Source organism: Microcaecilia unicolor, chromosome 9, assembly GCF_901765095.1.
Source record: "Microcaecilia unicolor chromosome 9, aMicUni1.1, whole genome shotgun sequence".
Classification (NCBI taxonomy): Eukaryota; Metazoa; Chordata; class Amphibia; order Gymnophiona; family Siphonopidae; genus Microcaecilia; species Microcaecilia unicolor.
In genome coordinates this window covers 108,428,243-108,444,189 of record NC_044039.1, presented here as the reverse complement: position 1 = coordinate 108,444,189, position 15,947 = coordinate 108,428,243, and the positions used below count along the sequence as shown (strand labels likewise).

The window sequence follows — 15,947 nt, the reverse complement described above, 5'->3', positions numbered from 1 at the left end:
CCGTCCGACGACATCAGCAACAGTGGAGGTCCCGGTACCACCGATGCCGACACAGCCTTTCGATGTCTCGGTACCGACGATGCAGAGGGTCAATACCTCGTTGCAGTCGATGCCGAGGTCGAAGGTCTTGATGCTGCCGACGTCAATGCACTCGATGACTCCGGTACTGTTGTCGACGAAGAGCCCGAGAACAACACGTTCCACTGGGCCAATCTCGCAACCTGAGTCCTCTTCTGTAAAAGAGCACAAAGACTACAAGCCTGCGGGCGGTGCCCAGCCTCCAGACACTGAAGACACGACGCGTGCCTATCAGTGAACGAGATTACCCGGGCGCACTGGGTACACTTCTTGAAGCCGCTGGGAGACTTCGATGACATGGGCAGAAAAATCACGCCGGCGAAATCAAAATTCATAATGGCGACTAAGGGCACCAAAAATAGGGAGAGAGAAAAAACCCGTACCGAGGCCCCAAAAAAGGCCTACCCCGAAAGCGAAAGGAAACTTACGTCGGGGAAACAAACTGGACACACGGGAAGGGACAAGATGAGGTCTTCTCTTTTTTTTTTTTTAGCGAAATCGCGAAGACACGCGAGGGTCAAATCTGAGGGGCGCGAAACGGCGCAAAACACAACCGTCACGAGCGCGGACAAAAGAAGACTGACGAACACGAGCCGGTTCGGGCGGGAAGACGGCCGCGCATGCGCGGTGCACATGGGCGCGCGAGGACTAGCAAAGGCCTTTGCTAGTGAAGTTTCCGATTGGAGGGGCTACCGTGGACGTCACCCATCAGTGAGAACAAGCAGCCTGCTTGTCCTCGGAGAATAAGGTCCACAAACGCTTCTTTGCCGACACTTCAAGCTTCTGCACAGGCTTGCTTACACTCTATGCAGAAGAGTGCTTTTTTTTTTGGAGGGGGGGGAGGCGTGCTACGGCACTGTGGAATGTAACATTCAGGGGAGAGAGGTTGTTTAAACAATTTAAGGTTAAAATGAAAATACTCTCTCAGAAAGCATTTGGGACATTTTACCAGGTGGTTGGCAATATATGAGGATAACCCGCAATGAATGAGTGAATGGTCTTGTGTTGTATTTCTTTCCTATATTTTATGGCAGTCTTTTCTAATTTTACAAGTTTTGTTAACTTTGTTGAAAAGAGGGATGATGTCTTTCGAGGGTGTGCTGTAGTAGCACCCTCTGAAAGGGGGTGCTATAAGCTGTGCATAACAGATACTTTGAAAACAGCACTTTTAAAATGCACTTTGCAAAGCCATGAGGCCAAAGCACAGAAAGGAGATGGAGAAACTAAGAAACCAAAGGAAAGCTGAGACAGCTAGGGCGTAAGAGATACAAGAGGAAAAAAGTGAAATGAGTGCTTAAGACAGGTCTGGGAATTGGGGGGGGGGGGGGTGTCATTAGGAGTCTCCAGGGACTAACAGGTGACTGCCAATGTATAAAATAAACCAATACAGTAATACATCAGACAATTCTTAATATGCCTAAGATTAAAAAATTAAAGATTTGAAATAAAAAAATTCTTCCTTATTTAATTAAAAAAAAAACCACACACACGAATGTTTTAAGTGGATGTATAGCTCTTACCTCAAAAATAAAAAGAATAGCATCCAATTCTTCTCTCTGGGATTTATGACCTGAATTTAGAAAAAATAATTCTTAACATATGACTCTACTAAAGCATACTAAGATCAAGCGAAGTTTCTTACCTGAAGCAGGTATTCTCCGAGGACAGCAGGCTGGATATTCTCACATGTGGGTGACGTCATGTCGGCCCCGGAGGATTTTCAAGCAAAATCGTCAAAAGTCTCTTCTAGAGTGTTCCATCGCGCAACAAGATCACACCGTGCATGCGCGCACGATTTCCTGCCCGCCGCGCGGACACGCTCCTCAGCTGAATCCAAAAGATGAAAGAAAAACAACTCCAAAGGGGAGGTGGGAGGGTTTGTGAGAATATCCAGCCTGCTGTCCTTGGAGAATACCTGCTTCAGGTAAGAAACTTCGCTTTCTCCGAGGACAAGCAGGCTGATATTCTCACATGTGGGGTATCCCTAGCCCCCAGGCTCACTCAACACAACAAACAATGGTCAATTGGACCTCGCAATGGCAAGGGCATAACAAGGATTGACCTGAAACAAGAAACATCTAACTGAGAGTGCAGCCTGGAACAGAATAAAAATGGGCCTAGGAGGGTTGGAATTGGATTCTAAACCCCAAACAGATTCTGCAGCACCGACTGCCCAAACCGACTGTCGCGTCGACTGTCCTGCTGAAGGCAGTAATGAAATGTAAATGTGTGGACTGATGACCACGTCACAGCCTTGCAGATCTCTTCAATAGTGGCTGACCTGAGATGAGCCACTGACGCAGCCATGGCTCTAACATTATGAGCCGTGACATGGCCCTCTAAAGTCAGCCCTGCTTGGACATAAGTGAAGGAAATGCAATCTGCTAGCCAATTAGATATGGTGCGTTTCCCGACAGCAACTCCCCTCTTGTTGGGACTGAAAGAAATAAACAACTGGGCGGACTGTCTGTGGGGGCTTGTCCGCTCCACGTAAAAGGCTAATGCTCTTTTGCAGTCCAAAGTGTGCAGCTTGCGTTCGCCAGGGCTTGTATGAGGGCGAGGAAAAAATGTTGGCAAGACAATTGACTGGTTCAGATGGAACTCCGACACCACCTTCGGCAAGAACCTAGGGTGCGTGCAGAGGACTACTCTTATGATGAAATTTAAGGTAAGGAGCATGAACCACTAGAGCCTGAAGCTCACTGACCCTACGAGCTGAAGTAACAGCCACCAAGAAAATGACCTTCCAGGTCAAGTACTTCAGATGGCAGGAATTCAGTGGCTCGAAAGGGGGTTTCATCAGCTGGGTGAGAATGACATTGAGATCCCATGACACAGGAAGAGGTTTGACAGGGTGCTTTGACAAAAGCAAACCTCTCATGAAGCGAGCAACTAAAGGCTGTCCAGAGATAGGCTGACCTTCTACACGTTGATGGAAAGCACTAATCGCACTAAGGTGAACTCTTACGGAGTTGGTCTTGAGACCAGACTCTGATAAATGCAGAAGGTACTCAAGCAAGGTCTGTGTAGGACAAGAAAAGGCCCTGCTGTCACACCAGACAGCAAACCTCTTCCATTTAAAAGAGTAACATCTTTCAGTGGAAGCAAGCAAGACTCGGGAGACACCCTCAGAAAGACCCAAGGAGGCGAATTCTAAGCTCTCAACATCCAAGCCGTGAGAGCCAGAGACTGGAGGTTGGGATGTAGAAGCGCCCCCTCATTCTGAGTTAGGAGAGTTGGAAAACACTCCAATCTCCATGGTTCTTCAGAGGACACTCCAGAAGAAGAGGGAACCAGATCTGACGTGGCCAGAAGGGAGCAATCAGAATCATGGTTCCACGATCTTGCTTGAGTTTCAGTAAAGTCTTTCCCACCAGAGGTATGGGAGGATACACATACAGAAGGCCTGTCCCCCAATGAAGGAGGAAGGCATCCGACGCTAGCCTGCCGTGGGCCTGAAGTCTGGAACAGAACTGAGGGACCTTATGATTGAATTGAGTGCCAAAAAGATCCACAGAGGGAGTGCCCCACGCTCGGAAGATCTTTCTAGCTACAGCCATGTTCAGCGACCACTCGTGAGGTTGCATTATCCTGCTCAACCTGTCGGCCAGATTGTTGTTTACGCCAGCCAGATAAACGGCTTGGAGAAACATGCCGTGTTGGCGAGCCCAAAGCCACATCTGCATGGCTTCCTGACACAGAGGGCGAGATCCGGTGCCCCCTGCTTGTTTGTGTAGTACATCGCAACCTGATTGTTTGAATCAGAATAATTTGGTTGGATAGCCGATCTCTGAAACCCTTTAGAGCGTTCCAGATCGCTCGTAACTCCAGGAGTTCGATCTGAAGATGCTTTTCCTGAAGGGACCAAGCTCCTGGAGAATGAAGCCCATCTACATGCGCTCCCCACCCTAGGAAGGATGCATTCGTTGTCAGCACTTTTTGTGGCTGAGGAATTTGAAATGGGCGCCCAAAAAACAGACTGGATCTAATTGTCCACCACTGAAGGGAATTCCGAAAGTCAGTGGACAGCTGGATCACATCCTCTAGATCCCCTGTAGCTTGATACCACTGGGAAGCTAGGGTCCACTGAGCTGATCTCATGTGAAGACGTGCTATGGGAGTTAAATGAACTGTGGAAGCCATGTGCCCCAGAAGTCTCAACATCTGCCGAGCTGTGATCTGTTGAGACGCTTGAACCTTGGAGAGCAGAGACAGAGGTTGTCTGCTCTTGGCTCGGGAAGATAGGCACAAGCTGTCTTCGTGCACAACAGAACCCCTATGAATTCCAATTTTTCAACAGGGTGGAGATGGAACTTTGGGTAATTGATGACAAACACTAGTAGCGCCAGCACTTGAATAGTCATCCGCATGGACTGCAAAGCTCCTTCCTTGGAGGTGCTCTTCACTAGCCAATCGTCGAGGTAAGGGAACACATGCACTCCCAGTCTGCGTAGAGACGCTGCAACAACTGCCAGGCACTTGGTAAATACCCTGGGCGCAGACGCCAAGCCAAAAAGCAGCACACAATACTGAAAATGCTGCGTTCGCAGCCGAAACCGCAGATACTTCCTGTGAGCTGGAAGTATCGAGATGTGCGTATAAGCATCCTTTAAGTCCAGAGAGCATAGCCAATCGTTTTCCTGAATCATGGGAAGCAGGGTGCCCAGGGAAACCATCCTGAACTTTTCTCGAACCAGATATTTGTTCAGGGCCCTTAGGTCTAGGATGGGACGCATCCCCCCCATCTTCTTTTCCACAAGGAAGTACCTGGAATAGAATCCCAGCCCTTCTTGCCCTGGTGGAACGGGCTCGACCGCATTGGCGCTGAGAAGGGCGGAGAGTTCCTCTGCAAGTACCTGCTTGTGTTGGGAGCTGAAGGACTGAGCTCCCGGTGGGCAATTTGGAGGTTTGGTTTCAAAACAGAGGGTGTATCCTGACCGGACTATTTGAAGAACCCACCGGTCGGAGGTTATCAGAGGCCACCTTTGGTGAAAAAATTTTAACCTCCCCCCCGACAGGCAGATCGCCCGGCACAGACACATTTATGGTGGCTATGCTCAGCTGGAGCCAGTCAAAAACCCATCCCTGGTTTTTGCTGGGGAGCTGCAGGGGCCTGTTTAGGTGCACGCTGTTGATGAGAACAAGCATGCTGTGGCAGAGCCTGAACCGGCTGTCGAGAAGTAGGATTGTACTTACGGCCCCTAGAGGCGTAAGGCACACTTTTCTTCCCTTTAAAAAACTTCCTAGAAGAAGAAGCGGATGCAGAAGGCGCCCGGCGGGAGAGGGAGTCCATAGCGTTATCACGCTGATAGAGATGATCAATCAACTCTTCGACCTTCTCACCAAAAAGATGATCCCCCCGGAAAGGGATATCCGCAATTTTCTGCTGAGTTCTGTCCTCCAGGTTAGAGGCACGCAGCCATGAGAGTCTGCGCATCACTATACCCATAGCAGAAAATCTGGATGTCACATCGTAAGTATCGTAAATGCCCCTGGACAGAAACTTGCGACACGCCTTCTGCTGCCTGACCACTTGGTGAAAAGGCTCGGCCTGCTCCGGTGGGAGTGCATCAACCAAGCTCTCAAGCTGCCACACTGAGTTCCGCAAATGAATGCTCATAAAGAGCTGGTAGGACTGAATTTTGGAAGTGAGCATGCCAGCCTGATACGCCTTCCTCCCAAAAGAATCCAAGGTTCTATGTTCTCGCCCCGGGGGCGCCGAGGCAAAGTTCCTAGAACTCTTAGCTCTTCTGAGAGCGGAATCCACCACCGCAGAGTCATGAGGCAACTGAGGCCGGACAAAACTGGGTTCTCCATGGATCCGATACTGGGATTCAGCCTTTTTGGGGATAGTTGGACAAGAAAGAGGCTTCTCCCAGTTCATCATCAGCACTTCCCTGAGTGTATCGTGAAAAGGAGCTGTGGTAGAAGACTTAGGTGGAGATGGATAATCCAGGACCTCGAGCATCTTGGTCCTGGGCTCACCCACAGTCTCCACAGGGAAGGGAATGGCCTCAGAAATTTCCCACACAAAAGATGAAAAAGACAAGCTCTCTGGAGAGGAGAGCTGTCTCTGAGGTGAGGGGGTCGAATCAGATGGAAGACCTAGAGAATCCTCGGCAGAGAAAACTCCATGACCCCCATCAGATGAGCCATCATCAGATGGGGCTAACAACTCAGAAAGAGCAGCCCGGATCCGAGCCCGTCTTGACATGGAGGTGCGGTGACCTCGATGACGGTATCGTGAAGTCGACTCCCCAGGAGACTCCGGTGAAGCTTCCTCCATCGAAGGCAATGGAGAGTCGACCCGGGAGGCTGCCGACCCGATACCGGAAGAGGTACCAGAGAAGGAGACCTCACCACCGGCGAAAGGCACGGTGCCGCAGGAGCCTCCGGCACCGTCGATACCGGTACCTCCAGTGCCAGGCGCAAATGTTGCAGCACCGCTTCCATGAAATCAGGGAAAATAGCCTTGATGCGCTCATCTACAGAAGCTGTCGAGGAAGGCTGCAGTGCCGGTGTGGGCTTCAGAGGCAGAATCTGCAGAAGCTGTGGAGCTGGTTCCGGGCTGCCAGACGACCTGCGCGTCGATACCTCCATAACAGAGGGAGAGCGATCCTCTCGGCATCGACACTTCTCAGGTACCGAATGCTTCGATGACCCGGAGCTCGCGGTACCATGTCGAGAAGGAGAACGATGACGGTGCTTCTTGGCCTTCACCCGACGCCCGTCATCGAGACTCCTCGGTACCGGTGAGGAAGACGTGAAATCCACACGCTTCCTCGGGGCTGGGTCCGATAGAGGTCGGTCCCGGGGGGCCTGCAAAGCAGGAGGCGCCGAGGGAGGTGGAGACCCGCTCGATGCATCACTGCTCCCAGCGTGCATCGGTCTCTTGGCAGCCTGTACCCGGTCTCCCGATGCCAACGCTGCCCTCGATGTCGACGGTACCGATGTCGACGCCGAGGAACCGGACCCAAACAGCTTTGCTTTTTGGGCCTCTCTAGAAAGCTGAGTGCGCTTTTTCATTTTGAGGCACAACTTACAGCTTTCCTGCAGATGGTCGGGCCCAAGGCACTGAAGGCACCAGGAGTGCGGATCAGTGCCAGAGATGGTCCGGTTGCAGCTGGCGCAAGGCTTGAAGCTGCTGGGCATCTTCGATGACATTGCAGGAAAAATGGCCTCTGCAAAAATCAAAGGATGCGATGGTGTCTGAGAAAAAAACACAAAACAGGGAAAAACCCCGACCGAGCAACCTAAGAACAGTCGCAAACGAAAAAAAAAGGAAACTTTAAAATGAAGAAAAATTAAGGAATAAAGGAAATGTCTTTTTTTTTTTTTTAAACAAGCGAAGCAATTTGAAGAAACTTTTACTCCGTGGGACCCAAAGAAACGCGAAGCGCACGAAGCAAAACTCCATGTCTCCTCAGATGCAGAAAGAAAACAACTGAGGAGCGTGTCCGCGCGGCGGGCGGGAAATCGTGCGCGCACATGTGCGGTGTAATCGTCTCACGCGACAGACCGCTCTAGAAGAGACTTTTGGCGATTTTGCTTGAAAATCCTCCGGGGCCGACGTGACATCACCCACATGTGAGAATATCAGCCTGGTTGTCCTCGGAGAATGATAGTTTTCACTTCCTACATGTCCACAAACAAAAACTGCACTATTAAGCAATTAAAGGCACAGTCTTGGTTTCCCAATACCCAATTCATCTCTCAGGACAACCAGGATTAGAGTCATCTCACTACCTTGGGCATCAGAGGACCATTAAGCAGGATAAAAGTCTGAATACAGCATACAACTGAATACTTAAAAAGTTTATTTATTTTTTTTTTTAGTGGCGGCATTCACTTAATTTAAACCAGCACTACAAAATCATTAATGGCTGATACCTGGTGGCAGGACAATCTAAACAAATATTAATTTCTATGTATTATACCATGAGATGCTAATTTAGCATTTTGTTGCCATTTTGATGTCCTGTCTCTGGTGAAGTGCTGCTACATTGCAGAGCTGTTTCTCATATGGGAAGATACAGAGTTTTATACAACTAGGATTTTGAGTCAAGCAATTCTCTACTACAACCAGACAGATTTGTTTGACCCCTGAGGCAGACCTTTGTGCCGAAACGTCCTTATGATTTTTACAATAAAGACTTTTATATTTTGACATCCTCTTTGGACTCGCCTCACTCTTTTCCTTTGTTGCTCATATTTGCATGAGGTTTTCCTCCTCTTTTTTGCCATCCTGTCTCCCTACACCCCATGTCAAACAATTAGAGCTTTGTAAAAACAAATTCTAATGTTTAACCTCAATAAAGAACTGCTTTAAGGTAGGGCTATCTAAACAAAAATAAATCACAAGGCTGGCACTAAAATTACTGCTGTTACCAGAATTACATATACCCCAATTCTCCAGAACTGAAACATAAAACAGCACTGTTTTAGGCAATTTGGCAAGAAATAAAAACAGAGAAACAAAACCCTTAGAGACTAGTTAGTAAAACAGAATTTCTTTTTAACAGCTTAGGGATCAAATTAAAAAGCTGTCATAAAATGTGGAAAGCATATAGAAAAACACTCATGAAACTCTTTCCAGCTTCTCTGCACATGTGTGGTGTATCTGTGTCATCTCTGACCAGAAGAGGAAGGAGCAGTCTGAATGCAGCAGTTCCCAAATTGTGATGTTTCAAGTTGCAACTACAGGAACTGCCTCTCCCAGAGAAATGAGCTAGCTCATTTTTTGGGTCACTGTTTCTTCAGAATCTCTCACCAAAACAGCCCATTTTCAAACAATGTATTTTTCCCCTCAGTTCTTACCCTGTGCCAAATTTAGTCGCTTTCCATTTAATTTTCATGTGTTATTTTGCCCCCAAATAGGCAAAACGTTTGACCCTTTTGTACATTTTCCCCAAAATTCTATTAGGTTGCAAGGAAAGTACTGTAGCTTTGGCGAGAGCGGGCATAAAATGGAAATAAGATTAAATGCCAAAAGAAACAAGTCCTACAAATTGGTTGATAGTTAAGGGAAATATTGAGTGCTGCTGAAGAAAGGCATTCTGTGAAGAATGAAAACCACAAACTCTAGATATACAACAGTTTCTAGTTTCTAGGTAACAACATTTTAACATTTGTTTTATTACCCTAGAAACAAGAAGATAATGAACAGAACAGGAACAGCCATTAGAATTGTCTACATATAATTTAAAGTCATCTGGACCAGGTTTTCTAGCCTCCCATTCCAATGCAAATTTTCAGGACAAGCAGACCAACATTATATTAACAAAACCAGCTGGCACAAGTTAATTTTACTGGAACAGTGGAAGAAGAGTGGGAAATGAGGAAAGAGTTTAACGGCATTATGAAAGGACAAGGTCTGCCTCACCCCCCACAGGTTTGGGTCATTTTAATATCCATATTGCTAAAGATGAAACATGGGTTAGTGAAACAAGAAAATGTGTCAGATTATATTATCAACAAATCAATTTACAATATCCATAATTCAGTAGAAAATAATTACTGCATTAGAAAAGGGAAAGAAGTGGGAAGAAAATCTGATTTTATTTTTGAGCTCCCACTCTTTGAAACAACTTCGATTTTTTTTTCAGACTAAAAGTCATTTTACAAGAAATTTAAAATGGGTCTAAAAACAAACTTTGAGCTGGCTTATAGCTGAAATTTTGTAATTGCCTCTATAGTGGTTGCTGCTGCAAAGTCCTTGATTAATTTATTTTTGAGTTTTAATGGTTAATACTCTTGTTTAGTGGGTGTTTTATAGTAGATACATTATTAGTCATTTTGATTTTACTTAAAGGGACTTCAAACTATGTAAAAAGTAAACCCACAAAGAAATAATTTGAAACAATCTTTGTAGTACTCTCACTTGTTCAGAGGAATACACCTTTAAGTACCTAAATAAACAAGACTTCAAATCTCCCAATAGGGACAATTACCAGAGGTATTGAAATATTCCACTATCTTAAATGGGAGTCTGATATTATCATTGGTCAAAGAGATAAAATCGAAGGCGAAAAAAGAATCGGCACAAAAAAAAACTCCTAAACCAAGGAGAAAAATTACTGATTCAAAAAAAAAAAAAAAAAAACCTTCCACCCCATTAAAAAAAGAACAAAGTGAATGTAGTTGCAAAAATACATATGTATCTAATATTCAAAAAGTGTGTGAAAATACACCAACAAAAAACTAGCCCAAAATGGAACCCCACTTATGCAAGTAAGCTTACTGCCAAGAAAACAAGTAGGGAAAAGATCCACAAACATGCATAAAGGAAAATTTTCAAAAACTAAAGGAAGCAGCATAAATAAGGATCCCCAAACAATCCACTAGTCACGTAGCTGAAAAAAACACCACCCCTCTGCAAACCCAACATCCTCAGAGTGGCTCCAACAGTAATTTCCTCCTCCAATATTCTCCACAGATCACATCCTACAATATTGTGCAGTGCACTGCCGGTTCACATAGAGCACAAACATGACTTCAAAAAACATTTCTTCTTCCTCAACAAGAGCACCTCAAACAAGAGTGCTTCGTTTCGCAAATAAAATTGCAGCTTCGGGAAAAGACAATGAGAAAAGAAAACTTCACACCACCATTACAGGCTCAAAAGATGGCACCGGGAAACTCAAAAAGCCAACCATTTGAAAGGCTGATGAGAACCCGTTATCCAGTCATCTATCCCCTATGTCATGATGTCTCCGCAGGGGTACAGAACTACTTCTAAACAGGAGCTACCTGACTGAATTAAAACGATCATGCAATGCAAAGCAGAATAGCAGTAGATTAAAAAAAAATTTTTAAATAAGCATTCCATTCAACACTCCTATTTAATCCTGTCGGTTCCACTGTATTAAGTTGATAAATCCATCACTGTTCTTTACGCCATAAAATCTTTTTAATATCCCCCCTCTCTTACCCAAAGCCACTTTATCAATAACCATACATTTCATCTGATCAAACCGGTGATTAAACAATGCAGTGTTGGTGTTCAATAGCTCGACCTTTACATTTTCTTGTAGTATATCCAATATATACTGTTCACAAGGACATTTGAACACACAAACCACATTTGCCGAATCACAAGATGTATTATACCACAACTTGACCTTGTTGCCATTTTGTAAATCCAATGAGGAGCCTTCCATGGTCAGAGAACAAATACAGCAGTGTCCACATTTTTTTATGTTCTCCCTAAGAGGGTTGTCAATCAGACCATACATCAGAAGTACTTAATTTGTCCTCTAAATTTGAGGTGACCTGTTCATATATTTTAAAATACAAGGGATCACAGGGAGAGCATCTTTTTCTCTTTTTAGCGCAAACAGTTTTTGTCTCTGATTATATAGAGCATGCCTATAGGCTTGTTTCTTTATGACAGCATTTACCCTACTCACCTTAAGAACAGTTTTCCTTTTTCTCAATTTTTACATTACAGAAGAATTTGTGATACTATGCAATAATATAAACAGTCTTCAGTCAAATTGATAAATAAATGTTGTGATAGAAGATATCCTTATAAACTAGTCAAACAATCCTATAAGTGTGCTCTATATAATCAGAGAGAAACAATGAGCCAAAAAGAGAAAGGAAGGTGTCTTCCTCTGAGCAAATGAGAGTACTGCAAGAATTGTTTCAAACTATTTCTTTGTGGGTTTACTTACAAGTTTATGCAATTTTGACTATCATTATGAACTGCTTTTTGGTCTGCATTTAACTCTATATGATATTGCTCGTGATTTTATTGATTTTAAACATTGTAAACCATTGTTGTTGGCTTCTACAAAAGGTGATATAGCAAGTGAATAATAATCACTTCAACTGTAAAGTATTTAGGGAACTGAAGTTCTGCTTTTCTCTACAAGAACACAAATCCCAGAATGCATTTGGGAAGCAATACACTTATACTATATCACTACAGTTGCTCCTGTTTCATTTTACAGGTGAGCTTTAATTTTAACATATATCTTTCAACTTTGGAAAGGGAATTACTCAGACAATGTAAAAATACAGCTGCCAAATGTGTAGCACTGATTACAACCTAATGGATTTTCCTGAATCAATGCTGTCCATAAAAAAAAACTATCAAATTTCCAGCAGGACTTCAGCATCAACTATTACAGAGGATATCAAGTAATCGTCTATCACTCAAGAGTTTCTTTCTGTTAACATAATATTTACAGCATACATTTAGTTCTTGGATCTGAATTACTTGCTTTTTCCTACCTATGTGACAGTAGCTAAATCCCAAAACCAGGAGGGTGAAGTGACTTAAGGTTATAAGAAGAGTCAGTGGGAGAGGGAAGTTTTGAATCTGGCTTCTGTGGTTCTCAACCCACTGCTTTAACAACCAGGTTACTCTTCTGCTTATTAATCTTTTTTATACACCGATTCCTTAGAATAGAAAGCTTCACTCTTACCTTTTTGTTTGAGGCCCGTTTCAATGATCACAAAATTTTCAAAGAAGACATAATATATGTGTGAAAAATTTTGGTCAAAAAATTGCTTAAGGTCAATAGACTCTGCATTCTCTGTAAATTGAGGGAGAGAGAAAGAGAAAAATTAGATTCTGACTTTTAACACATTTTCAAACTAACATACATTATTTCCTAGACCCCAATAACTAAAAGCACCTACCACCGCCTCAGAATTAAATATGGGAATACAGGGAGAAACAGAAGATGAACTAAAGATTATCTTCACTAAGATTTATACCCCACTGATTACTGGTATATTTCAATGAGACAGAGAATATAGCATAATGCACTTGGATATTAGATTTAAAGCACATACATATATGTATATATTGTCAGAGAGAGCTAGGAAAAAAAAAAAAAAAGAAAAGATGCTCTTACAGCATACCAGTGGTTGAATTAAACTACCACAGTTTTATCAAGCTTATTATACAGAAATATTTTTCATACTTGCAATACTATAAAATTTCTCATGTTCCTTAGAAATAGTCCATTTCAAAGGGAGTTATGTACTGGCTGCCAGTATGGCAATTCTTACGTTCTTATAAATGTTCAGGAGAAAGACATGGAGAGGTGAGCAGCTGTTGCTGGGCTATAAAAGAGAATATCTGAAGAATTTTCAGCATATCCCTGCAAACCAATTTTAAAAGGAAAAAAAATCCAAAGAGTTTACATTTCAAAACCTAGCAGCTCACGGTGCCACCGTTTCCTTTACTCCTGCATACTCATGCATATACAGAGAGTATTTGCATATAAGTTAATACAGATATAAGTTTGGAAATCTATATAAAGTAGACGTATATGTTTGTCCGAACTTCTCCAGCCCCCAAAGAGCTATGGCCACCAAACCCGGCATGCAGACTCCACCTGCCATTGCCGAAGTCACTGTGTAGGTTTGACACAATTCGGTTCACGGGGGCACTCAGGAGAAGGGGTGCAATACCTCCATCCATTAAATGAATATGCTGGAAAAAGTTTTGCCATCTGGCAACACTGGGGCCGGGAGACTGTGACAAACTGCTTGAGACAGGGTGAGGGCTCAAAGACTGGTGGGGAGAAAAATGGACAGCAACTGTGCAGCTGTCCCTCTCCCATTCAGTAAAAGAGGAGGTTCAGAGACTGCTGGGAATAGGATAGAGAGAAAGTATTGGGGGTCAGGCTGGGACATGTATGTCTGTGCATCAATTTAATACCCTCTTCCATAACAATTTCAGTACAAGGGGGGGGGGGGGGTTCCTGCTGGAAGTGTGTGTCTGTGCATGAATTCACTATCCCGCCAGGGGAACGCTCCTCGAAAAGGGCAGGAAACAATTTTAATATGCCCTTGAAAAGGCAGCTATGTTTTGACAGGAAAACAGTGAACGCCATTACAGCAGGCACTTGCTAGATTGAAAGAAACAACTAATCAAGAAAATCACCCTAAACAAATTGATCAGTAAAGAAAAGTTAGTGCTAGGTAGGGATCCAGTCTCCACATTTTTTGATTAAAGGGCGTATTAAACTCGATGTCACCCTTTCTCACACACCCCTCAGCAAAACACCCCAGTTACACTCACCCATTCTCTCACATCCCCACTCACACTCACTCAATTCTAATACAGCACTCAGCAAAACACCCTACTCACACTCACACCCCTCAGCAAAACAACCCCAATCACACACCCCAGAATAGCACACACACTCACCCCTCAATACCACACTCCCACTGACACTCACCCGCTCTCACACACCCCAGAGTAGCACACCTCCATGCACACTCACCCCTCAACATGCTTATATACAGTGTTATTATTCACAAATAAACCTTGTTTTTCTCAATTACAAAATACTAACCTATCGCTGAGCAAAGCCAGTGGGGACAGTTAGTTTTAGATAAAGCCATGTATATATAAACCACCATTTTACAAAAATACAAGATACAAACAAAAAATAGTCTCATAGTCCGCATATATCGCAAGGTTCAGTGCAGATAACAATACAGAAGAAGACAATCAATCATTGGGAATTACAGAACATGCTTATAACAAACCAGAATTGCACAAAATTTAAGTGTCTTAAGTATTTCCTAAATAGTACATAGCGCAGAATTACAAGAATGTCAGTACAGAATTCTGCATCGAGCGTACTTCTTTCCCAGACAGGCCTTTCATGCTCAAGTAGTGCCTTCTGACAGATGTCCAAAATGTAAGCAAGGAAAGGCATCTTTAACCCACTACATATGGCAATGTAGGACCCTCAAAGCCTATTCGTAGAGGATAGGGAACTACATGGGAGAGGTGCTAGGGTATTCGATTGATCTCACCTTTGAGAAATTGTTGCTGGGTATCCCTGGACAGTGGGGGGGTGGGGACCCGGGGAGAAGGCTTGTTTATAAGTAAAGCTAGCATAGTGGGGAAGAAATGTATCCTTAACCACTGGGTGGCGGACATGCCTCCCTCCTACTGGTATTAAAGGAACAGGTTACATCAACTCATGCTGTGGGAAGCGAGGGGGGCGCGCTTGACACCAAAAAGACAGTTAAGATTTCTGAGAGTATGGGGGAAATATATTGACAAAACCTCACCCAGGGCCCGGAGTCAGGTGCTTAACAGCCTGCCTTGGGGAACAGAGGAAACTGGAGGAGTTTCCGTGTAAGACATGCATGCAGGAGAAAGGGGGGGGGGGAGGGTAGGAGGAAGGGGGAGGGAAAGGGAGACAATTGTGGAAAAATTATTGGAGACGGGATTGTTTTGTACACTTGGGATATTTTTCAACATGTTGTATTCTGCAGTTGCTGACATTCCAATAAAAATGTTTTTAAAATTAAAATGCTGAAATCTAGGTTACCAGTAGAAAGACTGAGGGGGGAATAGGGTTCAATGTTAACAGTTTGATGGCAGACTGGTTCATTTGGATTTCATGGAATGTATGTTTAAATTTGAATCTCACCACTAAATATTGTTGAAACATAAAATAGAGGGGTGGGGAGGACATAAAATGTAAAACGTTTGATGACAGAAGGTAACAGTTTGTCTCCACTGAATACTTGTTCATGTCTGAGTTTCTGTATCTTCAGAATGTGGAATGTGTTTCTTGTGATTTGTCATCAATAAAAATGTTGAAACTTAAGTATTTCCTAAAAAGATTTAAGTCTTTAAACATTTTCTAAACACAGGATAGGAACCTATTTAATTGGTACAGAATTCCAGATATGTACAACTTGATAATGGAGAGTAGAATACAAAGCTTTTTTCGAATGGTAAAATTTCAGATTAGGAAAGAAGAGAACTAAAGAGCATGGATTAAATGAGACAAAGCCAACGTGGATTTAGTGAAGGCAAATCTTGCCTCACCAATCTACTAAATTTCTTTGAAGGGGTGAACATGAATAAAGGTGAGCCGGTC

General features: G+C 43.9%; 1 protein-coding gene across 2 annotated transcripts in view; it reads right to left on the bottom strand.

The window, feature by feature from the left end:
• Nucleotides 1–15,947, bottom strand: part of RALGAPA1 (Ral GTPase activating protein catalytic alpha subunit 1) — an 882,008-nt gene that overhangs the window by 820,801 nt on the left and 45,260 nt on the right. For both annotated transcript variants that reach the window (XM_030214290.1, XM_030214291.1), the window contains exons 2-3: nt 12,510–12,620; nt 1,599–1,648 (exon numbers count right to left, since the gene is read on the bottom strand). In XM_030214290.1, coding sequence (XP_030070150.1) covers nt 1,599–1,648; nt 12,510–12,620 — 161 coding nt within the window. The remainder of the gene's footprint in view (nt 1–1,598; nt 1,649–12,509; nt 12,621–15,947) is intronic.